Here is a 23,447-nt window from a genome sequence, read left to right as displayed (position 1 = left end):
GGTTGTCATCGGGTTGAAGTGGTGCCAGAGCAGCTGCATCATTGTGTCGAGGTGGTGCCAGAGTAGCTGCATCATCGGGTCAAGGTGGTGCCAGAGTAGCTGCATCATCGGGTTGAGGTGGTGATGAAGCTGTCGAGGTGAGATGGTGATTCAGCTGCTCTGTCACCGCCTCTACCCAATGATGCAGCTGCTCTGTCACCGCCACTACCAAATGATGCAGCTGCTCTGGCACCACCTTTACCCTATGAAGCAGCTGTTCTGGTTTCACCTCTTTGAAGTTGTAGCTGGTCTGGTTTCACCTCTCTTTGAAGATGAAGCTGCTCTGGCACCACCTCGACCCCATGATGCAGCTGCTCTGGCACCACCTCGACCCCATGATGCAGCTGCTCTGGTAACACCGCTACCTGATGATGCAGCTGCTCTGTCAACACCTCGACCGATGACGAATCTGCTATAGCACCACCTCGACCCGATGATGCAGCTGCTCTGGCACCACCTCGACCCGATGATGCAGCTCCTCTGGCACCACCTCGACCTGATGAAGCAGCTGTTGTGGTTTGTAATCTCCTTGAAGTTGCAAGCTGCTCTGGCACCACCTGTACCCGATGATGAAGCTGCTCTGGCACCACCTGTACCCGATGATGAAGCTGCTCTGGTACCACCTGTACCCGATGAAGCTGCTCTGGCACCTCCTCGACCCGATGATGAAGCTGCTCTGGCACCTCCTCGACCCGATGATGAAGCTGCTCTGGCACCTCCTCGACCCGATGATGAAGCTGCTCTGGCACCTCCTCGACCCGATGATGCACCTCCTCGACCCGATGATGAAGCTGCTCTGGCACCACCTCTACCTGATGATGCAGCTGTTGTGGTTTCAAATCTCCTTGAAGTTGCAGCTGCTCTGGTTACACTTCTCCTTCAAGATGCAGCTGCTCTGGCACCACCTCTACCAGGTGATCCAGCTGCTCTGGTAACACTGCTACCCAATGATGCAGCTGCTCTGGCACCACCTTGGCCCAATGATGCAGCTGCTATAGCACCACCTGTACCATATGATACAGCTGCTCTGGCACCACTTCTAACGATGATGCAGCTTCTCTGGCACCACCTGTGCCCGATGATGAAGCTTCTCTGGCAATACATAGAACCGAGCCGTCGACCTGATGATGCAGCCGCTCTGGCACCACCTCGACCCGATGATGCAGCTGCTCTGGTACCACTTCTACCCGATGATGCAGCTGCTCTGGCACCACGTCAATCCAATGATGTAGCTGCTCTGGCACCACTTCGACCCCACGATGCAGCTGCTCTGGCACCATCTCGACCCCATGATGCAGCTGCTCTGGCACCACCTCTTCAAGATGATGCAGCTGCTGTGACACCACCTCTTCCTGATGATACAGCTTCTCTAGCACCATCCCTTCCCAATGATTCAGCAGCTGTGGCACCACCTCCACCAAATAATGCAGCTGCTCTGGCATCACCTCTACCAAATGATGCAGCTGCTCTGGCAATGCCTGTACCAAATGATGCAGCTGCTCTGGCAAACCTGTACCAAATGATGCAGCTGCTCTGGCAAACCTGTACCAAATGATGCAGCTGCTCTGGCAAACCTGTACCAAATGATGCAGCTGCTCTGGCAAACCTGTACCAAATGATGCAGCTGCTCTGGCAATACCTGTACCAAATGATGCAGCTGCTCTGGCACCACCTTGACCCGATGATGCAGCTGCTCTGGCACCACATTGACCCAATGATGCAGCTGCTCTGGTACCACCTCGACCCAATGATGTACCTGCTGTGGCACCACCTCTACCCGATGATGCAGCGGGTTTGGTTTCGAACTTCGAAGTTACAGCTACTCTGGTTACACTTTTCCTTCAAGATGCGGCTGCTTTGCATCATCTCTACCCGATGATGCATCTGTTCTGGAACCATCTTTACCTTTTAGTTACAGCTGCTCTGGTTTCATCTCATAAAGAAGCAGCTGCTCTGGCACCACCTCAACAAGATGATGCAGCCGATGTGGCCCACCTCTACCCAATGATGCAGCCGATGTGGCACCACCTCTACCCGATGATGCAGCCGATGTGGCACCACCTCTACCCGATGATGCAGCCGATGTGGCACCACCTCTACCCGATGATGCAGCCGATGTGGCACCACCTCTACCCGATGATGCAGCCGATGTGGCACCACCTCTACCCGATGATGCAGCCGATGTGGCACCACCTCTACCCGATGATGCAGCCGATGTGGCACCACCTCTACCCGATGATGCAGCCGATGTGGCACCACCTCTACCCGATGATGCAGCCGATGTGGCACCACCTCTACCCGATGATGCAGCTATTCTGGCACCAAATATACCCGTTGATGCAGCTTCTGTGGCACCACCTCTACCAGACAATGCTGCTACTCTGGCACCACCTCTACCTGACGATGCAGCTTCTCTGGCGCCATCTTTCTCTGCTCATGCAGCTGCTCAGGTACCACCTACCTGATGATGCAACTGCTTTAGTTTCACCTTCCAATGAAGATACAGCCGGTCTGGCACCACCTCCACTCGATGATGCACCTGGTCTAGCACCAAATATACCCGTTGATGCAGCTTCTCTGGCACCACCTCTACCTGATGATGCAGCTTCTCTGGCGCCACCTTTCTCTGTTCATGCAGCTGCTTTAGTTTCATTGCTCTTTGAGGATGCAGTTTTTCCAACTTTACCACTACCTGATGATGCAGCTGCTATGATGCCACCTCTACCTGATGATGCAGCTGCTGTGATGCCAACTCTACGCGATGATGCAGCTGCTGTGACACCACCTTTACCCAATGAAGCAGCTGCTCTATCACCACCTCCACCCAATGATGCAGTTGCTCTGGTACTTCTACCCGATGATGCAGCTGCTCCGGCACCACCTCGACCCGAGGATGCAGCTGCTCCGGCACCACCTCGACCCGAGGATGCAGCTGCTCCGGCACCACCCCGACCCGGCGATGCAGCTGCTCTGGCACCACCTTGACCCGAGGATGCAGCTGCTCCGGCACCACCCCGACCCGGCGATGCAGCTGCTCCGGCAACAACCCGACCCGGCGATGCAGCTGACCCGGCGATGCAGCTGCTCCGGCACCACCCCGACCCGGCGATGCAGCTGCTCCGGCACCACCCCGACCCGGCGATGCAGCTGCTCCGGCACCACCCCGACCCGGCGATGCAGCTGCTCCGGCACCACCCCGACCCGGCGATGCAGCTGCTCCGGCACCACCCCGACCCGGCGATGCAGCTGCTCCGGCACCACCCCGACCCGGCGATGCAGCTGCTCCGGCACCACCCCGACCCGGCGATGCAGCTGCTCCGGCACCACCCCGACCCGGCGATGCAGCTGCTCCGGCACCACCCCGACCCGGCGATGCAGCTGCTCCGGCACCACCCCGACCCGGCGATGCAGCTGCTCCGGCACCACCCCGACCCGGCGATGCAGCTGCTCCGGCACCACCCCGACCCGGCGATGCAGCTGCTCCGGCACCACCCCGACCCGGCGATGCAGCTGCTCCGGCACCACCCCGACCCGGCGATGCAGCTGCTCCGGCACCACCCCGACCCGGCGATGCAGCTGCTCCGGCACCACCCCGACCCGAGGATGCAGCTGCTCCGGCACCACCCCCGACCCGGCGATGCAGCTGCTCCGGCACCACACCGACCCGGCGATGCAGCTGCTCCGGCGATGCAGCTGCTCCGGCGATGCAGCTGCTCCGGCACCACCCCGACCCGGCGATGCAGCTGCTCCGGCACCACCCCGACCCGGCGATGCAGCTGCTCCGGCACCACCCCGACCCGGCGATGCAGCTGACCCGGCGATGCAGCTGCTCCGGCACTACCCCGACCCGGCGATGCAGCTGTTCCGGCACCACCCCGACCCGAGGATGCAGCTGCTCCGGCACCACCCCGACCCGGCGATGCAGCTGCTCCGGCACCACCCCGACCCGGCGATGCAGCTGCTGCGGCACCACCCCGACCCTACGATGCAGCTGCTCCGGCACCACCTCGACAGGACGATGCAGCTGCTCCGGCACCACCTCGACCCGACGATGCACCTCCTCTGGATATACTTATCCTTAGAGTTGCCACTGCTCTAGTTTCACCTCTCTTTGAAGATGCAGCTGCTCTGGCTTCAACTCTCCTTGAAGATGCAGCCGCTCTGGTTTCACTTCTACTTGAAGATGCAGCTGCTCTGGTACACCTGTACCTGATGATACAGCTGCTTTGGTTGCAGCTGCTCTGGTTTCACTTCTCCTTGAAGATGTAGCTTCTCTGACACAACCTCTACCTGATGATGCAGCTGCTCTGACACCACCACTACCCGATGATGCAGTTGGTCTGGCACCACCATTACCCGATGATGCAGTTGGTCTGGCACCACCTCTACCCGATGATGCAGGTGCTCTGGCACCACCTCTACCTGATGATGCAGCTCGTCTGGCACCACCTTTCTCTGCTCATGCAGCTGCTCTAGTACCATCTACCTGAGGATGCAGTTTTTCCAACTTCACCTGCAGCTTCTGTGACACCACCTTTAACTGATGATGCAGGTACTCTGGCACCACCTCTACCCGATAATGCAACTGCTGTGACACCACCTCTACCCAATGATGCAGCTGCTCTGTCACCACCTACACCCAATGATGCAGCTGCTCTGGTACTTCTACCCGATTATGCAGCTGCTCCTGCACCACCTCTACCCAATGATGCAACTGCTCCGGCACCACCGCTACCCTATGATGCAGCTTCTCTGGCACCACATCTACATGATGATTCAGCTTCTCTGGGGCCCCTCTCTCTGCTCATGCAGCTGCTTTGGCACCACCTCTACCAGGTGATGCAGCTTCTCTTGCATGATGCAGCTACTCTGGCACTACCTCTACCTGATGATGCAACTTCTCTGGCATCACTGTTCTTTGAAGGTGCTGCTGCTCTTCTTTCACTTCTCCTTGAAGATGCAGCTGCTCTGGTTTCACTTCTACCCGATGAAGTAGCTGGTCTTGAACTCCCTTACCCGATGATGCAGCTTCTCTGGTACCATCTCTGCTTATGTAGCTGCTCTGGCTCCATCTCTACCCAGTGTTGCAGCTGCTTTGGCACCATCTCTACTCGATGATGCAGCTGCTCTGGTTTCACCTTTCCTTGAAGATGCAGCTGCTCTGGCACCACCTCAACCCAACGATGCAGCTCCTCTGGCTCAATCTCGACCCGACGATGCACCTCCTCCTGGCACCACCTCGACCCGACGATGCACCTCCTCCTGGCACCACCTCGACCCGACGATGCTGCTCCTCTGGCAGCACCTCTCCCCGACGATGCTGCTCCTCTGGCACCACCTCAACCCGACGATGCTGCTCCTCTGGCACCACCACTACCCAATGATGCAGCTGCTCTGGCACCACCACTACCCAATGATGCAGCTGCTCTGGCACCACCACTACCAAATGATGCAGCTGCTCTGGTACCACCTACCAAATGATGCAGCTACTCTGGCACCACCTCGACCCGATGATGCAGCTGCTCTGGCACCACCTGTACCCTATAACACAGCTACTCTGGAACCACTTCTAAAGATGATCCAGCTGCTCTGGCACCACCTCGACCCGATGATGCAGCTGCTCTGGCACCACCTCGACCCGATGATGCAGCTGCTCTGGCACCACCTCGACCAGATGATGCAGCTTCTCTGGCACAGTCTCTTCCCGATGATGCAGCTTCTCTGGCACAGTCTCTTCCCGATGATGCAGCTTCTCTGGCACAGTCTCTTCCCGATGATGCAGCTTCTCTGGCACAGTCTCTTCCCGATGATGCAGCTGCTATGGCACCACCTCAACCCAATGATGCAGCTGCTATAGCACCACCTCGACCCTATGATGCAGCTGCTCTAGCACCACCACTACCAAACGATGCAACTGTCTCTGGTTTCACCTCTTTGAAGTTGTACCTGGTCTGGTTTCACCTCTCTGAAGATGCAGCTGCTCTGGCATCACCTCTACCTGAAAACGCAGCTGCTGTGGTTTTGAATCTCCTTGAAGTGGCAGCTGCTCTGGTTACACTTCTCCTTGAAGATGCAGCTACTCTGGCACCACCTCTACTTGATGATGCAGCTGCTCTGGTAACACCGCTACCCAATGATGCAGCTGCTCTGTCAACACCTTGACCGATGATGAAGCTGCTCTAGCACCACCTGTACCCTATAACACAGCTGCTCTGGAACCACTTCTAAAGATGATGCAGCTGCTCTGGCACCACCTCGACCAGATGATGCAGGTGCTCTGGCACCACCTCGACCAGATGATGCAGCTGCTCTGGCACCACCTCGACCCGATGATGCAGCTGCTCTGGCACCACCTCGACCCGATGATGCAGCTGCTCTGGCACAGTCTCTTCCTGATGATGCAGCTTCTCTGGCACAGTCTCTTCCCGATGATGCAGCTGCTCTGGCACCACCTCGACCAGATGATGCAGCTGCTCTGGCACCACCTCGACCCAATGATGCAGCTGCTATAGCACCACCTTGACCCTATGATGCAGATGCTCTGGCACCACCATGACCCGATGATGCAGCTGCTCTGACACCACTTCTACCGATGATGCAGCTTCTCTGGCACCACCTGTACCCGATGATGAAGCTGCTCTGGCACCACCTGTACCCGATGATGAAGCTGCTCTGGCACCACCTGTACCCGATGATGAAGCTGCTCTGGCACCTCCTCGACCCGATGATGAAGCTGCTCTGGCACCTCCTCGACCCGATGATGAAGCTGCTCTGGCACCTCCTCGACCCGATGATGAAGCTGCTCTGGCACCACCTCGACCCGATGATGAAGCTGCTCTGGCACCACCTCGACCCGATGATGAAGCTGCTCTGGCACCACCTCGACCCGATGATGAAGCTGCTCTGGCACCACCTCGACCCGATGATGAAGCTGCTCTGGCACCACATCGACCCGATGATGAAGCTCCTCTGGCACCACCTCGACCCGATGATGAAGCTCCTCTGGCACCACCTCGACCAGATGATGCAGCTGTTCTGGCACCACCTCGACCCGATGATGCAGCTGTTCTGGCACCACCTCGACCCGATGATGCAGCTGCTCTGGCACCACCTCGACCCGATGATGCACCTGCTCTGGCACCACCTCGACCCGATGATGCACCTGCTCTGGCACCACCTCTACGCGATGATGCACCTGCTCTGGCACCACCTCTACGCGATGATGCACCTGCTCTGGCACCACCTCTACGCGATGATGCACCTGCTCTGGCACCACCTCTACGCGATGATGCACCTGCTCTGGCACCACCTCTACGCGATGATGCACCTGCTCTGGCACCACCTCTACGCGATGATGCAGCTGCACTGGCCCCACCTCGATGATGCAGCTGCACTGGCCCCACCTCGATGATGCAGCTGCACTGGCCCCACCTCGATGATGCAGCTGCACTGGGCCCACCTCGATGATGCAGCTGCACTGGCCCCACCTCGATGATGCAGCTGCACTGGCCCCACCTCGATGATGCAGCTGCACTGGCACCACCTCGATGATGCAGCTGTACTGGCACCACCTTGATGATGCAGCTGCACTGGCACCACCGCTATCAGATGATGAAGCTGCTCTAGCACCGCCTTGACCCGATGATGCAGCTGCACTGGCACCAGCTCGACCCGATGATGCAGCTGCACTGGCACCAGCTCGACCCGATGATGAAGCTGCTCTGGCACCACCTCGACTCGAGGATGCAGCTGCTCTGACACCATCTCGTCCCAATGGTGCCAGACCAGCTGCATCATTGGGTAGAGGTTGTCATCGGGTTGAAGTGGTGCCAGAGCAGCTGCATCATTGTGTCGAGGTGGTGCCAGAGTAGCTGCATCATCGGGTCAAGGTGGTGCCAGAGTAGCTGCATCATCGGGTTGAGGTGGTGATGAAGCTGTCGAGGTGAGATGGTGATTCAGCTACTCTGTCACCGCCTTTACCCAATGATGGAGCTGCTCTGTCACCGCCTCTACCCAATGATGCAGCTGCTCTGTCACAGTCTCTAGCCAATGATGCAGCTGCTCTGTCACCGCCACTACCAAATGATGCAGCTGCTCTGGCACCACCTTTACCCTATGAAGCAGCTGCTCTGGTTTCACCTCTTTGAAGTTGTAGCTGGTCTGGTTTCACCTCTCTTTGAAGATGAAGCTGCTCTGGCACCACCTCGACCCCATGATGCAGCTGCTCTGGCACCACCTCGACCCCATGATGCAGATGCTCTGGTAACACCGCTACCCGATGATGCAGCTGCTCTGTCAACACCTCGACCGATGACGAATCTGCTATAGCACCACCTCGACCCGATGATGCAGCTGCTCTGGCACCACCTCGACCCGATGATGCAGCTGCTCTGGCACCACCTCGACCCGATGATGCAGCTCCTCTGGCACCACCTCGACCTGATGAAGCAGCTGTTGTGGTTTGAAATCTCCTTGAAGTTGCAAGCTGCTCTGGCACCACCTGTACCCGATGATGAAGCTGCTCTGGCACCACCTGTACCCGATGATGAAGCTGCTCTGGCACCACCTGTACCCGATGATGAAGCTGCTCTGGCACCACCTGTACCCGATGATGAAGCTGCTCTGGCACCTCCTCGACCCGATGATGAAGCTGCTCTGGCACCTCCTCGACCCGATGATGAAGCTGCTCTGGCACCACCTCTACCTGATGATGCAGCTGTTGTGGTTTCAAATCTCCTTGAAGTTGCAGCTGCTCTGGTTACACTTCTCCTTCAAGATGCAGCTGCTCTGGCACCACCTCTACCAGGTGATCCAGCTGCTCTGGTAACACTGCTACCCAATGATGCAGCTGCTCTGGCACCACCTTGGCCCAATGATGCAGCTGCTATAGCACCACCTGTACCATATGATACAGCTGCTCTGGCACCACTTCTAACGATGATGCAGCTTCTCTGGCACCACCTGTGCCCGATGATGAAGCTTCTCTGGCAATACATAGAACCGAGCCATCGACCTGATGATGCAGCCGCTCTGGCACCACCTCGACCCGATGATGCAGCTGCTCTGGTACCACTTCTACCCGATGATGCAGCTGCTCTGGCACCACGTCAATCCAATGATGTAGCTGCTCTGGCACCACTTCGACCCCATGATGCAGCTGCTCTGGCACCACCTCGACCCCATGATGCAGCTGCTCTGGCACCACCTCTTCAAGATGATGCAGCTGCTGTGACACCACCTCTTCCTGATGATACAGCTTCTCTAGCACCATCCCTTCCCAATGATTCAGCAGCTGTGGCACCACCTCCACCAAATGATGCAGCTGCTCTGGCAATACCTGTACCAAATGATGCAGCTGCTCTGGCAATACCTGTACCAAATGATGCAGCTGCTCTGGCAATACCTGTACCAAATGATGCAGCTGCTCTGGCAATACCTGTACCAAATGATGCAGCTGCTCTGGCAATACCTGTATCAAATGATGCAGCTGCTCTGGCACCACAATGACCCGATGATGCAGCTGCTCTGGTACCACCTCGACCCAATGATGTACCTGCTCTGGCACCACCTCTACCCGATGATGCAGCGGCTTTGGTTTCGAACTTCGAAGTTATAGCTACTCTGGTTACACTTTTCCTTCAAGATGCAGCTGCTTTTCATCATCTCTACCCGATGATGCATCTGTTCTGGAACCATCTTTACCTTTTAGTTACAGCTGCTCTTGTTTCATCTCATGAAGAAGCAGCTGCTCTGGCACCACCTCTACCAGATGATGCAGCCGATGTGGCACCACCTCTACCCAATGATGCAGCCGATGTGGCACCACCTCTACCCGATGATGCAGCTATTCTGGCACCAAATATACCCGTTGATGCAGCTTCTGTGGCACCACCTCTACCAGACAATGCAGCTACTCTGGCACCACCTCTACCTGACGATGCAGCTCCTCTGGTGCCATCTTTCTCTGCTCATGCAGCTGCTCAGGTACCACCTACCTGATGATGCAACTGCTTTAGTTTCACCTTCCAATGAAGATACAGCCGGTCTGGCACCACCTCCACTCGATGATGCACCTGGTCTAGCACCAAATATACCCGTTGATGCAGCTTCTCTGGCACCACCTCTACCTGATGATGCAGCTTCTCTGGCGCCACCTTTCTCTGTTCATGCAGCTGCTTTAGTTTAATTGATCTTTGAGGATGCAGTTTTTCCAACTTTACCACTACCTGATGATGCAGCTGCTGTGATGCCACCTCTACCTGATGATGCAGCTGCTGTGATGCCAACTCTACGCGATGATGCAGCTGCTGTGACACCACCTTTACCCAATGAAGCAGCTGCTCTATCACCACCTCCACCCAATGATGCAGTTGCTCTGGTACTTCTACCCGATGATGCAGCTGCTCCGGCACCACCTCGACCCGGCGATGCAGCTGCTCCGGCACCACCCCGACCCGGCGATGCAGCTGCTCCGGCACCACCCCGACCCGGCGATGCAGCTGCTCCGGCACCACCCCGACCCGGCGATGCAGCTGCTCCGGCACCACCCCGACCCGGCGATGCAGCTGCTCCGGCACCACCCCGACCCGGCGATGCAGCTGCTCCGGCACCAACCCGACCCGGCGATGCAGCTGCTCCGGCACCAACCCGACCCGGCGATGCAGCTGCTCCGGCACCACCCCGACCCGGCGATGCAGCTGCTCCGGCACAACCCCGACCCGGCGATGCAGCTGCTCCGGCACCACCCCGACCCGGCGATGCAGCTGCTCCGGCACCACCCCGACCCGGCGATGCAGCTGCTCCGGCACCACCCCGACCCGGCGATGCAGCTGCTCCGGCACCACCTCGGGTCGCTCCGGCACCACCCCGACCCGGCGATGCAGCTGCTCCGGCACCACCCCGACTCGACGATGCAGCTGCTCCGGCACCACCTCGACCCGACGATGCACCTCCTCTAGATATACTTATCCTTAGAGTGGCCACTGCTCTAGTTTCACCTCTCTTTGAAGATGCAGCTGCTCTGGCTTCAACTCTCCTTGAAGATGCAGCCGCTCTGGTTTCACTTCTACTTGAAGATGCAGCTGCTCTGGTACCACCTGTACCTGATGATACAGCTGCTTTGGTTGCAGCTGCTCTGGCTTCACTTCTCCTTGAAGATGTAGCTTCTCTGACACAACCTCTACCTGATGATGCAGCTGCTCTGACACCACCACTACCCGATGATGCAGTTGGTCTGGCACCACCATTACCCGATGATGCAGTTGGTCTGGCACCACCTCTACCCGATGATGCAGGTGCTCTGGCACCACCTCTACCTGATGATGCAGCTCGTCTGGCACCACCTTTCTTTGCTCATGCAGCTGCTCTAGTACCATCTACCTGAGGATGCAGTTTTTCCAACTTCACCTGCAGCTTCTGTGACACCACCTCTAACTGATGATGCAGGTACTCTGGCACCACCTCTACCCGATAATGCAACTGCTGTGACACCACCTCTACCCAATGATGCAGCTGCTCTGTCACCACCTACACCCAATGATGCAGCTGCTCTGGTACTTCTACCCGATTATGCAGCTGCTCCTGCACCACCTCTACCCAATGATGCAACTGCTCCGGCACCACCGCTACCCTATGATGCAGCTTCTCTGGCACCACATCTACATGATGATTCAGCTTCTCTGGGGCCCCTCTCTCTGCTCATGCAGCTGCTTTGGCACCACCTCTACCAGGTGATGCAGCTTCTCTTGCATGATGCAGCTACTCTGGCACTACCTCTACCTGATGATGCAACTTCTCTGGCATCACTGTTCTTTGAAGGTGCTGCTGCTCTTCTTTCACTTCTCCTTGAAGATGCAGCTGCTCTGGTTTCACTTCTACCCGATGAAGTAGCTGCTCTTGAACTCCCTTACCCGATGATGCAACTGCTCTGGCATCACCTCTACCCGATGATGCAGCTTCTCTGGTACCATCTCTGCTTATGTAGCTGCTCTGGCTCCATCTCTACCCAGTGTTGCAGCTGCTTTGGCACCATCTCTACTCGATGATGCAGCTGCTCTGGTTTCACCTTTCCTTGAAGATGCAGCTGCTCTGGCACCACCTCAACCCAACGATGCAGCTCCTCTGGCTCAACCTCGACCCTACGATGCACCTCCTCCTGGCACCACCTCGCCCCGACGATGCACCTCCTCCTGGCACCACCTCCACCCGACGATGCACCTCCTCCTGGCACCACCTCGACCCGACGATGCACCTCCTCCTGGCACCACCTCCACCCGACGATGCACCTCCTCCTGGCACCACCTCCACCCGACGATGCACCTCCTCCTGGCACCACCTCGACCCGACGATGCACCTCCTCCTGGCACCACCTCGACCCGACGATGCACCTCCTCCTGGCACCACCTCCACCCGACGATGCACCTCCTCCTGGCACCACCTCGACCCGACGATGCACCTCCTCCTGGCACCACCTCGCCCCGACGATGCACCTCCTCCTGGCACCACCTCGACCCGACAATGCACCTCCTCCTGGCACCACCTCGACCCGACGATGCACCTCCTCCTGGCACCACCTCCACCCGACGATGCACCTCCTCCTGGCACCACCTCCACCCGACGATGCACCTCCTCCTGGCACCACCTCCACCCGACGATGCACCTCCTCCTGGCACCACCTCCACCCGACGATGCACCTCCTCCTGGCACCACCTCGACCCGACGATGCACCTCCTCCTGGCACCACCTCAACCCGACGATGCACCTCCTCCTGGCACCACCTCGACCCGACGATGCACCTCCTCCTGGCACCACCTCGACCCGACGATGCACCTCCTCCTGGCACCACCTCGACCCGACGATGCACCTCCTCCTGGCACCACCTCGACCCGACGATGCACCTCCTCCTGGCACCACCTCCACCCGACGATGCACCTCCTCCTGGCACCACCTCGACCCGACGATGCACCTCCTCCTGGCACCACCTCGACCCGACGATGCTGCTCCTCTGGCACCACCTCGGCCCGACGATGCTGCTCCTCTGGCACCACCTCGACCCGACGATGCTGCTCCTCTGGCACCACCTCGACCCGACGATGCTGCTCCTCTGGCACCACCTCGACCCGACGATGCTGCTCCTCTGGCACCACCTCGACCCGACGATGCTGCTCCTCTGGCACCACCTCGACCCGACAATGCAGCGCCTCTGGCAGCACCTCTCCCCGACGATGCAGCTCCTCTGGCACCACCTCGACCCGACGATCCTGCTCCTCTGGCACCACCTCGACCCGACTATGCTGCTCCTCTGGCACCACCTCGACCCGACTATGCTGCTCCTCTGGCACCACCTCGACCCGACGATGCTGCTCCTCTGGCAACACCTCGACCCGACGATGCTGCTCCTCTGGCACCACCTCTACCCGACGCTGCAGCTTCTCTGGTATCGCCTCTCCCTGCTCTGGCATCACCTCCACCCGACGATGCACCTCCTCCTGGCACCACCTCGACCCGACGATGCACCTCCTCCTGGCACCACCTCCACCCGACGATGCACCTCCTCCTGGCACCACCTCGACCCGACGATGCACCTCCTCCTGGCACCACCTCCACCCGACGATGCACCTCCTCCTGGCACCACCTCCACCCGACGATGCACCTCCTCCTGGCACCACCTCGACCCGACGATGCACCTCCTCCTGGCACCACCTCCACCCGACGATGCACCTCCTCCTGGCACCACCTCCACCCGACGATGCACCTCCTCCTGGCACCACCTCGACCCGACGATGCTGCTCCTCTGGCACCACCTCGACCCGACGATGCTGCTCCTCTGGCACCACCTCGGCCCGACGATGCTGCTCCTCTGGCACCACCTCGACCCGACGATGCTGCTCCTCTGGCATCACCTCGACCCGACGATGCTGCTCCTCTGGCACCACCTCGACCCGACGATGCTGCTCCTCTGGCACCACCTCGACCCGACGATGCTGCTCCTCTGGCACCACCTCGACCCGACGATGCTGCTCCTCTGGCACCACCTCGACCCGACAATGCAGCGCCTCTGGCAGCACCTCTCCCCGACAATGCAGCTCCTCTGGCACCACCTCGACCCGACGATCCTGCTCCTCTGGCACCACCTCGACCCGACTATGCTGCTCCTCTGGCACCACCTCGACCCGACTATGCTGCTCCTCTGGCACCACCTCGACCCGACGATGCTGCTCCTCTGGCAACACCTCGACCCGACGATGCTGCTCCTCTGGCACCACCTCTACCCGATGCTGCAGCTTCTCTGGTATCGCCTCTCCCTGCTCTGGCATCACTACCTGATGATGCAGCTTCTCTGGTATCGCCTCTCCCTGCTCTGGCATCACCTCTACCCGATGATGCAGCTGCTCTGGTTTCACCTCTCCTTGAAGATGCAGCTGCTCTGGCACCACCTCTACCCGATGATGCAACTGCTGTGACACCACCTCTACCCAATGATGCAGCTGCTCTGTCACCACCTACACCCAATGATGCAGCTGCTCTGGTACTTCTACCCGATTATGCAGCTGCTCCTGCACCACCTCTACCCAATGATGCAACTGCTCCGGCACCACCTCTACCTGACAATGCAGCTCCTCTGGCACCACCTCTGCCCGACGATGCAGCTCCTCTGGCACCACCTCTGCCCGACGATGCAGCTCCTCTGGCACCACCTTGACCCGACGATGCAGCTCCTCTGGCACCGCCTCGACCCGACGATGCAGCTCCTCTGGCACCACCTCGACCCGACGATGCAGCTCCTCTGGCATCACCTCGACCCGACGATGCTGCTCCTCTGGCACCACCTCGACCCGGCGATGCTGCTCCTCTGGCACCACCTCGACCCGACGATGCAGCGCCTCTGGCACCACCTCGACCCGACGATGCAGCGCCTCTGGCACCACCTCTCTACCTGATGATGCAGCTACTCCTGCACCTCCTGATGATGCAGCTGCTCTGGCACCACCTTTACCCAATTATGCTGCTGCTCTGTTACCACCTCTACCCGATGATGCAACTGCTTTGGTACCACCTCTACCCGATGATGCAACTGCTCTGGCACCACCTCGACCCGATGATGCAGCTCCACTGGCACCACCTCGACCCAATGATGCAGCTCCTCCGGCATCACCTCATCCCCGATGATTCAGCTACTCCTACAACTCCTGAAGATGCTGCTCTGGCACCACCTCTATCCGATGATGCAGCTGCTCATGCATGATCATGCAGCTGTTCTGACACTTCCTCTACCTGATGATGCAGCTTCTCTGGCACCACCTCTACCTGATGATGCAGCTTCTCTGGCACCACCTCTACCTGATGATGCAGCTTCTCTGGCACCACCTCTACCTGATGATGCAGCTTCTCTGGCATCACCTCTACCCGGTGATGCAGCTTCTCTGGCATCACCTCTACCCGATGATGCAGCTTCTCTGGCATCACCTCTACCCGATGATGCAGCTTCTCTGGCATCACCTCTACCCGATGATGTACCTTCTCTGGCACCACCTCTCCTCGATGATGCACCTGCTGTGGCATCACCTCAACCCGACGATGCAGCTCCTCTTTTACCACCTCTCCTCGATGATGCAGCTGCTCTGGCACCACCGCTCCTCGATGATGCAGCTGCTCTGGCACCACCTCTCCTCGATGATGCAGCTGCTCTGACACTACCTCTACCTGATGATGCAGCTTCTCTGACACTACCTCTACCCGATGATGCAGCTTCTCTGGCATCACCTCTACCCGATGATGCAGCTCCTCTGGCATCACCTCAACCCGATGATTCACTACCTCTACCTGATGATGCAGCTTCTCTGACACTACCTCTACCTGATGATGCAGCTCCTCTGGCATCACCTCTACCCAATGATGCAACTGCTCTGGCACCAACTCTATCCGATGATGAACCTTTGGCATCACTCTACTCAATTATGCTGCCGCTCTAGCACTACCTCTACCTGATGATGCAGCTTCTCTGGTATCGCCTCTCTCTGCTCTGGCATCACTACCTGATGATGCAGCTTCTCTGGTATCGCCTCTCCCTGCTCTGGCATCACCTCTACCCGATGATGCAGCTGCTCTGGTTTCACCTCTCCTTGAAGATGCAGCTGCTCTGGCACCACCTCGACCCAATGATGCAGCTGCTCTGGCACCACCTCGACCCAATGATGCAGCTGCTCTGGCACCACCTCGACCCGATGATGCAGCTCCTCTGGCACCACTTCGACCCGATGATGCAGCTCCTCTGGCACCATATCGACCCGATGATGCAGCTCCTCCGGCACAACCTCGATCCGATGATGCAGCTCCTCCGACACCACCTCGATCCGATGATGCATCTCCTCCGGCACCACCTTGACCCGATGATGCAGCTCCTCCGGCACCACCTCGACCCGATGATGCAGCTCCTCCGACACCACCTCGATCCGATGATGCAGCTCCTCCGGCACCACCTCGATCCGATGATGCAGCTCCTCCGGCACCACCTCGACCCGATGATGCAGCTCCTCCGGCACCACCTCGACCCGATGATGCAGCTCCTCCGGCACCACCTCGACCCGATGATGCAGCTCCTCCGGCACCACCTCGACCCGATGATGCAGCTCCTCCGGCACCACCTCGACCCGATGATGCAGCTCCTCCGGCACCACCTCGACCCGATGATGCAGCTCCTCCGGCACCACCTCGACCCGATGATGCAGCTCCTCCGGCACCACCTCTACCCGATGATGGAGCTTCCATGGCATTGTCTCTACCTGATGCTGCAGCTGCTTTAGTTTCATTGCTTTTCGAAGATGCAGTTGTTCCAACTTCATCTCTCTTGGGTGTTGAGCATGTTGTTCTGACAACCTCCCTTTGGTGTTGTAACTGCTTTGGCTTCACATCTCCTTGAGATGCAGCTGCATCTTGAAGAGATTTAGCTGCACCATTAACACCTCTCTTAATATCACTTCTCCCTTATGATGCACTGCTCTTGTATCGCCTCTCCATGAAGGACTTGACTGCTTTGGTACATTTATCATTGATGATGCAGCCGCTCTGGTATCGTCTCTTCTCTCCTTTAAAGATGCAGCTGTGGTTTCGCCTCTTCCCGATGATGTAGCTGCTTTGGCACCACCTCTACCTGATGATGCAACTACTCTGTCACCACTTCTACCCGATGATGCAGCTGCTCTGGTTTCACTCTCCCTTCAAGTGGAAGCTGCTCTGGTTTACTCCTCCTTGAAGATGCAGTGTCTCTTGTACCACCTCTACCTGTTGACACAGCTTCAGTGGCATCATCTCTACCTGATGATGCACTTCTCTGGTATCACCTCTCCCTGCTCTGGCATCACCTCTACCCAGTAATGCAGCTGCTCTGGCACAAACTCTATCTGAGGATGAAGCTCTCTCATCACCTCTACCCAGTGATGCAGCTGCTCTGACACCACCTCGACCCGATGATGCAGCTCCTCTGGCACCACCTCGACCTGATGATGCAGCTCCTCTGGCACCACCTCGATCCGATGATGCAGCTCCTGTGGCACCACCTCGATCCGATGATGCAGCTCCTCTGGCACCACCTCGACCTGATGATGCAGCTCCTCCGGCACCACCTCGACCTGATGATGCACCACCTCTACCCGATGATGCAACTCCTTCGGCACCACCTCGATCCAATGATGCAGCTCTCTGGCATCACCTCTACCTGATGATGGAGCTTCCCTGGCATTGTCTCTACCTGATGATGCTGCTGCTTTAGTTTCATTGCTTTTCTAAGATGTAGTTGTTCCAACTTCATCTCTCTTAGGTGTTAAGCATGTTGTTCTAACGACCTCTCTTTGGTGTTGCAACTGCTTTGGCTTCAGCTCTCCTTTGGCATTATCATCTTGACGAGATGCAGCAGCTCTGGTATCATCATAATCTTGATGAGATGCAGCAGCTCTGGCATCATCATATCTTGATGAGATGCAGCAGCTCTGGCATCATCATAATCTTGACGAGATGCAGCTGCTCTGGCATCATCATCTTCTTGACAAGAGGCAGCTGCTCTGGTATTGCCTCTTCTCTACCTGATAATGCAGCTGCTCTGGTTTCACCTCTCCTCAAAGATGCAGCTGCACTGGTTTCACTTCTACCTGATGATGCAGCTTCTCTTATCCACCTCTCCCTGACAATGAAGTTGCTCTGGTATCATCTCTCCCCAATGCCACAACTGCACTAGTAACACCACACCACCACCTCTTGTTATCACCTGGCCCTGGTGATGAAGCAACTTTTGAGATACCTATCCTTGTCTTGGGAATGGCTTGCATTTATAATAATGATTCATATTATGATGATGCAGCTGCTCTTGGAACACCTTTTAGAGAAATGTTATTGTAGACCTTTATTTATTAAACAAAGAAGTTTCATGATCTTTCCTTACCATTTGGTTTATTGATACATACAATTAGTCTGTTCTTTTATGTCAAACTTAATTTAGTTTAGTGAATATAGTAATCTAATAAAAGAAAAGTTCTAATAATGCTATGCAAATAAATGGTGTTATTGTATATCCTCTACCTCTTACCATACAATCCTTTGTCAGGCAATGATAAAATGTTTCTAAGCAACAGTGTGTTTAAGTGGACCTGTAATAAACAAGTTTATTAACCAACTGGTTGGACTATGTAATGCATAAGAAGTTAAAATAAAAAATTCACTTCATAAAGAAATAAAGTTCTCTTAACTAATAAGTAAATTTTCACAGCAAAAGATTTTGTTTAGCATAAACAAAGGAACAAGAAGATAGTCAAGATGATAGAAAGACAAATTGATCTCTGGAAGACGACTGGGTAGAGTTGAATGAAAAGGGGAAGAAAGACATAGATGTACTCTGTCTTAAAACATATGTAAAAATGGCTAACTTGGCACTTTTTAGAACACATTTTTAGAACAAGGACTGGACCTAAAGTGGCAATGCCATCATAGAATATCTCCCAGGAATTTAAACCAATATAAAGATGAATATAATTATATCCTTATAGAGAGAAAAGTTCTAATCATTATTACTTGCTAGATGCCACCCGTAATTGAGAAAGCAAAATGCCTTAAGCTAGGACCTTGAAGGGAACCCATCCCAGTGCAGTGCTAAATGGCCTCCCCTGCCACAACACAACCATATTCTCCTGATTTAATGGATCCAAATCCAGTTAGCCCATTATGGAAAAATGGAGGTTACAAAAAAACTAAAATAAAACTATATACAACACTCAACATTGAACTTTTTCTATGCATTCAGCCAAGTTTGGACTTCTGAAATTCCAGTTAGCAGCATGCACTAAATTTAGATCTTTTGAAGCGACTTTGCAATCAAATGTCAACAGTCAAGAATTGTGATTAATGCCAAGAGGGTAGCATCATCTAGAAAGCTTTTTTTTCAAGGCCAAAACACATGTGTAATGTATATAATATGAAATGTAAATGGCCAAGAACAGTATCCCCAATGAACACCAAATAATATTCCTGTAATAATAATGGTGTACTACTACTATTTGTAATTAATTATGTTAAAAAATTAAAGAATAACTATCCAAGGCTTTAGCCAATAACGTAGAGCTATCTTCCAATATCATAAAGGGAGTTCTATCTAAAATCTTATAAAATTAGAATGTAAAAAAAGATAATTATCATAGGTTATGAAAGTGACACCATAGTAAAGTAAATAAATCCGGACAGAGTCGGCAAAAGAAAGCACCTCCAAATTCCTTGGCCCACATGGTGACATTAGGAGAAATCTTGAAAACTGATCCACTATATCTCTAAATGAATATCAGCTCATATCCATAATTAAGTTGGTGAGGGGAAAATGTATGCACAGTAATCCAAATGTCTGTAGGATAGTTAAACATATACACACTTAATAAAAACTACTTCAAGTGAAACCTAATATTATAAGAATTTGGGAGATTACTTAGAAAAATTCAGTTAATGGCCTTCTTACTAGAAATACAGAAATGGACATCATTAACTAGCAGCTGAATATGGCAAGGGTTGCAATTGTGGAAACCTCAAATACTCACAATCCAAGAGTTGAGTAAATTAAGTTAAAACTCTCGGTTCTTTAGGTTTCATAAATGAACACAACATTACCCTCCTTGCGAGCAGGGATGGAAAGTTATGAGGGCTCTAGTTCCAACTGCCAAGTCAACAGCAGCCATTGCCTTGTCTTCTTCACTAGCTCTAGCTTGGGTGAAGAGGAAGCTATAGTACTGATCATGTGTATTCATGTATTATCTCTAGGATATCATTCAACATGACCATGAGCTATCCCTTTGTTCTACTCATGAGTAACCTTTTAACAAAAACTAACCCAGATATGTAAGTGAAATATGGAAACTAGATGGTCAAACTTGTAACCTGCAAGGTTAAACTTCAGCAAACAATCATAGATTATTCCCTACAAAATCATTTACAGCCTCGTTCAGCATCAGCTCGAGTAACACAAAAAATGGCTGTATTTCCTAGATATCCTTTGAGTTACAGGCGTCATCTATATGATGACATGAATTTCTGCACAATTTTGCAATATGGTTGAAAGGAACATGAGAATTCAATCCTTTACCATCGATTAGCACCCCTGTAGCCGCGGGGGCATAAAAACAATTAGAATAGCGCCAACGTATCCCTGCATGTCGTAAGAGGCGACTAAAAGGGACAGGACCAGGGGGCTGGGAACCCCCTCTCCTGTATTATAATCTTGTGAGACATGAAAGAGGTGGAGCTGGGGGGAGAGTGACTGCTCCCCGCCCTCTAGTTTTGGAGTGTTTGAATGTGCATGGATGTAGTACGATAGAGAGTAAAAGATGTGAGATTGGAAGTATGTTTAGGAATAGAAGGATGGATATATTGGCTTTGTGTGAGACAAAGATAAAAGGGAAAGGTGATGTGATGTTTGGTGAAATGTCTGGTAGAGTGTCTGGGATTGAAAGGGGAAGAGCAAGAGAAGGTGTGGCTCTTTTGCTGAGTGAATGGATGACAGGTAAAGTAGTGGAATGGAAGGAGATATCATCTAGGTTAATGTGGGTAAGGTTTAGATTGGGTAGGGAATGTTGGGCTTTTGTCAGGGTGTATGGGCCAATTGTGAGAAAAGTGAAGAAGAGCGGAATGAGTTCTGGAATGAATTAACTAGGTGTGTAGAAGGACTGGGTAGAAGAAATTATGTAGTTGTCATGGGTGACTTAAATGCTAGAGTGGGCGCTGGAGAGGTAGAAGGTGTCATTGGGAAGTATGGTGTACCAGGTGAAAATGAGAGTGGTGAGAGACTGGTAGATATGTGTTTGAGCAAGAGATGGTGATAAGTTCTAGCTTTTTCAAAAAGAAAGATAAAAACAAGTATACATGGGTAAGAGTGGCAAATGGAAGAGTGGTAGAAAGGACATTAATGGATATGTGTTGATAACTAAAAGAATGTTAGAAAGATTGAAAGACGTGCACTTGTTTAGGGGTATGGCTAACGGTGTGTCTGATCATTTTTTGGTGGAAAGAAAATTAGTTGCAGCAAAAGAGTGGGGGAATAGAGTAGGTGGATGTAAAAGGGAGCTAGTGAGGGTTTAAGAGCTAATGAAACCGGGGTAAAAAGTAAATATCAAGAAAGGTTGAAAATGGCATATGACGAAGTGAAAGTAAGAGAAACTGGTAATTTACAGGAGGAGTGGAAGTTAGTAAAAGAAAATTTTGTTGGGATTGCAAGTGATGTGTGTGGCAAGAAGTTTGTTGGAGGCAGCATGAGGAAGGGCAATGAATGGTTGAATGAAGGAGTGAAGGTAAAAGTGGAAGAGAAAAAGAGGGTTTTTGAAAAATGGCTGCAGAGTAATAGTGTAGAGAAGTATGAAAGATATAGAGAGAAAAATGTGGAAGTAAAGCGTAAGTGAGGCAAAGAGGGCAGCTGACCTGAGTTGGGGTCAGGGATTGGGTCATTCATATGAAGAGAATAAGTAGTAGTTTTGGAAAAAAGTGAAGAGAGTGAGGAAGGCTGATTCAAGAATTGAAGAGACAGTGAAAGATGGAAATGGGAGGTTGTTAAAAGGAGAGAAGGCAAGGAAAAGGTGGGCGGAGTATTTTGAAAGTTTACTGAATGTTGAGGATAATAGGGAGGCAGATATAATTGCTATTGCAGGTGTTGAGGTGCCGGTGATGGGAGATGAGAATGAGAGAGAGATTACAAGAGAGGAAGTGAGGAGAGCACTAGATAAAACGAGAGTAGGAAAAGCATATAGTATGGATGGTGTGAGAGCTGAGATGTTGAAGGAAGGGGGTGTGACTGTACTTGAATGGTTGGTGAGATTGTTTGTGTGTTTTTTGTTGTCAATGGTACCAGTAGATTGGGTTTGTGCATGTATTGTACCACTACCTAAGGGTAAGGGAGATGTGCATGAGTGTTGTAATTCAAAGGGTATTAGTTTGTTGAGTGTAGTTGGAAAAGTGCATGGTAGGGTACTGATTAACAGGATTAAGGATAAAACAGAGAATGCAATCTTAGAAGTACAGTGTGGTTTTAGAAGAGTAGGGGTTGTATGAATTAGATTTTTACAGATAGGCAGATATGCAAGAAATATTTAACAAAAGGTAAGGATGTGTATGCTGCGTTTATGGATACGGAGAAAACGTAGGGAAGCAATGTGGAATGTGATGAGGTTATATGGAGTTGGTGGAAGGTTGTTGCAAGCAGTGAAAAGTTTCTACAAAGGTAGTAAAGCATGTGTTAGGATAGGAAATGAAGTGAGCGATTGGTTTCCATTGAGAGTGGGGCTGAGACAGGGATGTGTGATGTCACCGTGGTTGTTTAACTCTTATGTTGATGGAGTGGTGAGAGAGGTGAATGCTCGAGTGCTTGGACGAGGATTAAAACTGGTAGACAAGAATTACCATGAATTGGAGGTAAATCAGTTGTTGTTTGCGGATGATACTGTACTGGTTGCAGACGCGGAAGAGAAGCTGGGCTTATGAGATGTATGAGAAGGGAAGGTGGTGCGAGGTTGAATGTCATGTTGAATGGAGAGTTACTTGAGGATGTGAATGAGTTTAAGTACTTGGGGTCTTTTGTTGCAGCAAATGGTGGAGTGGAAGTAGATGTATGCCAAGAGAGTGAATGAAGGATGCAAAGTGTTAGGGGCAGTTGAGGGAGTAGAAAAAAATTAGAGGGTTGGGCATGAATGTAAAGAGAGTTCTGTATAAGAAAGTGATTGTACCAACTGTGATGTATGGATTGGAGTTGTGGGGAATGAAAGTGACAGAGAGACAGAAATTTAATGTGTTTAAGATGAAGTGTCTAAGGAGTATGGCTGGTGTATCTCGAGTAGATAGGGTTAGGAACGAAGTAGAGAGGGTGAGAACGGGTGTAAGAAATGAGTTAGCAGCTA

The 23,447-nt window shown here is 53.5% G+C and overlaps 9 protein-coding genes across 9 annotated transcripts; 5 read left to right on the top strand and 4 right to left on the bottom strand.

The window, feature by feature from the left end:
• Positions 1-538: 538 nt before the first annotated feature.
• LOC137620357 (snake venom metalloprotease inhibitor 02A10-like) lies at positions 539-1,594 on the top strand. Its single transcript, XM_068350590.1, has one exon. The coding sequence runs from the start codon at positions 539-541 to the stop codon at positions 1,592-1,594; it is 1,056 nt and encodes a 351-aa protein (XP_068206691.1).
• Positions 1,595-1,951: 357 nt separating this feature from the next.
• LOC137620345 (uncharacterized) lies at positions 1,952-2,477 on the bottom strand. The gene is made up of 2 exons (XM_068350580.1): positions 2,437-2,477; positions 1,952-2,354 (listed from the first exon to the last, which is right to left on the bottom strand). The coding sequence occupies exons 1-2, from the start codon at positions 2,475-2,477 to the stop codon at positions 1,952-1,954; spliced, it is 444 nt and encodes a 147-aa protein (XP_068206681.1).
• On the top strand, positions 2,476-6,201 carry LOC137620334 (proline-rich protein 36-like). The gene is made up of 5 exons (XM_068350572.1): positions 2,476-2,995; positions 3,121-3,673; positions 4,223-4,440; positions 4,559-5,075; positions 5,592-6,201. Exons 1-5 carry the CDS (start codon positions 2,476-2,478, stop codon positions 6,199-6,201), a joined length of 2,418 nt encoding a protein of 805 aa, XP_068206673.1.
• Positions 6,202-6,545: 344 nt separating this feature from the next.
• LOC137620324 (uncharacterized) lies at positions 6,546-7,803 on the bottom strand. The gene is made up of 2 exons (XM_068350561.1): positions 7,678-7,803; positions 6,546-7,595 (listed from the first exon to the last, which is right to left on the bottom strand). The coding sequence occupies exons 1-2, from the start codon at positions 7,801-7,803 to the stop codon at positions 6,546-6,548; spliced, it is 1,176 nt and encodes a 391-aa protein (XP_068206662.1).
• A 645-nt stretch (positions 7,804-8,448) lies between these two features.
• LOC137620313 (snake venom metalloprotease inhibitor 02A10-like) lies at positions 8,449-9,546 on the top strand. Its single transcript, XM_068350549.1, has one exon. It carries the CDS (start codon positions 8,449-8,451, stop codon positions 9,544-9,546), a length of 1,098 nt encoding a protein of 365 aa, XP_068206650.1.
• A 165-nt stretch (positions 9,547-9,711) lies between these two features.
• Positions 9,712-12,083, top strand: LOC137620301 (proline-rich protein 36-like). The gene is made up of 3 exons (XM_068350538.1): positions 9,712-10,023; positions 10,238-11,369; positions 11,452-12,083. Exons 1-3 carry the CDS (start codon positions 9,712-9,714, stop codon positions 12,081-12,083), a joined length of 2,076 nt encoding a protein of 691 aa, XP_068206639.1.
• Positions 12,084-12,691: 608 nt separating this feature from the next.
• LOC137620291 (formin-2-like) lies at positions 12,692-14,740 on the top strand. The gene has a single exon (XM_068350527.1). The coding sequence runs from the start codon at positions 12,692-12,694 to the stop codon at positions 14,738-14,740; it is 2,049 nt and encodes a 682-aa protein (XP_068206628.1).
• A 533-nt stretch (positions 14,741-15,273) lies between these two features.
• On the bottom strand, positions 15,274-15,981 carry LOC137620280 (microtubule-associated protein 6-like). Its single transcript, XM_068350516.1, has one exon. It carries the CDS (start codon positions 15,979-15,981, stop codon positions 15,274-15,276), a length of 708 nt encoding a protein of 235 aa, XP_068206617.1.
• Positions 15,982-15,993: 12 nt separating this feature from the next.
• LOC137620271 (circumsporozoite protein-like) lies at positions 15,994-20,315 on the bottom strand. Its single transcript, XM_068350509.1, has 5 exons — positions 20,179-20,315; positions 17,877-18,003; positions 17,320-17,736; positions 16,716-17,004; positions 15,994-16,601 (listed from the first exon to the last, which is right to left on the bottom strand). Exons 1-5 carry the CDS (start codon positions 20,313-20,315, stop codon positions 15,994-15,996), a joined length of 1,578 nt encoding a protein of 525 aa, XP_068206610.1.
• Between the last annotated feature and the right edge of the window lie 3,132 nt (positions 20,316-23,447).

Source organism: Palaemon carinicauda, chromosome 2 (assembly GCF_036898095.1).
Source record: "Palaemon carinicauda isolate YSFRI2023 chromosome 2, ASM3689809v2, whole genome shotgun sequence".
Lineage (NCBI taxonomy): Eukaryota > Metazoa > Arthropoda > Malacostraca > Decapoda > Palaemonidae > Palaemon > Palaemon carinicauda.
This window is presented reverse-complemented; position numbering and strand designations above follow the sequence as displayed.

Bases quoted from the DNA above. Each gene is read 5' to 3' on its own strand.
- LOC137620357 (XM_068350590.1), top strand. From the start codon at position 539: ATGAAGCAGCTGTTGTGGTTTGTAATCTCCTTGAAGTTGCAAGCTGCT.
- LOC137620334 (XM_068350572.1), top strand. From the start codon at position 2,476: ATGCAGCTGCTCAGGTACCACCTACCTGATGATGCAACTGCTTTAGTT. The intron at 3,674-4,222 runs GCGATGCAGCTG...TTCTACTTGAAG, and splicing joins CCGGCACCACCCCCGACCCG to ATGCAGCTGCTCTGGTACAC. The intron at 4,441-4,558 runs GTGCTCTGGCAC...CTTCACCTGCAG, and splicing joins ACCTCTACCCGATGATGCAG to CTTCTGTGACACCACCTTTA.
- LOC137620345 (XM_068350580.1), bottom strand. From the start codon at position 2,477: ATGAGCAGAGAAAGATGGCGCCAGAGAAGCTGCATCGTCAG. The intron at 2,355-2,436 runs GTAGAGGTGGTG...ATTTGGTGCCAG, and splicing joins CAGAGAAGCTGCATCGTCAG to AATAGCTGCATCATCGGGTA.
- LOC137620324 (XM_068350561.1), bottom strand. From the start codon at position 7,803: ATGGTGTCAGAGCAGCTGCATCCTCGAGTCGAGGTGGTGCCAGAGCAG. The intron at 7,596-7,677 runs GTCAAGGCGGTG...GTGCCAGTACAG, and splicing joins CAGTGCAGCTGCATCATCGG to CTGCATCATCGAGGTGGTGC.
- LOC137620313 (XM_068350549.1), top strand. From the start codon at position 8,449: ATGATGCAGCTCCTCTGGCACCACCTCGACCTGATGAAGCAGCTGTTG.
- LOC137620301 (XM_068350538.1), top strand. From the start codon at position 9,712: ATGATGCATCTGTTCTGGAACCATCTTTACCTTTTAGTTACAGCTGCT. The intron at 10,024-10,237 runs GTACCACCTACC...TTGATCTTTGAG, and splicing joins CTGCTCATGCAGCTGCTCAG to GATGCAGTTTTTCCAACTTT. The intron at 11,370-11,451 runs GTCTGGCACCAC...CTTCACCTGCAG, and splicing joins TCTACCTGATGATGCAGCTC to CTTCTGTGACACCACCTCTA.
- LOC137620291 (XM_068350527.1), top strand. From the start codon at position 12,692: ATGCACCTCCTCCTGGCACCACCTCCACCCGACGATGCACCTCCTCCT.
- LOC137620280 (XM_068350516.1), bottom strand. From the start codon at position 15,981: ATGCCAAAGGTTCATCATCGGATAGAGTTGGTGCCAGAGCAGTTGCAT.
- LOC137620271 (XM_068350509.1), bottom strand. From the start codon at position 20,315: ATGAATACACATGATCAGTACTATAGCTTCCTCTTCACCCAAGCTAGA. The intron at 18,004-20,178 runs GTAATGTTGTGT...CATCTCATCAAG, and splicing joins CATCCCTGCTCGCAAGGAGG to ATATGATGATGCCAGAGCTG. The intron at 16,602-16,715 runs GTGGTGCCGGAG...GTGCCGGAGGAG, and splicing joins AGCTGCATCATCGGGTCGAG to CTGCATCATCGGGTCGAGGT.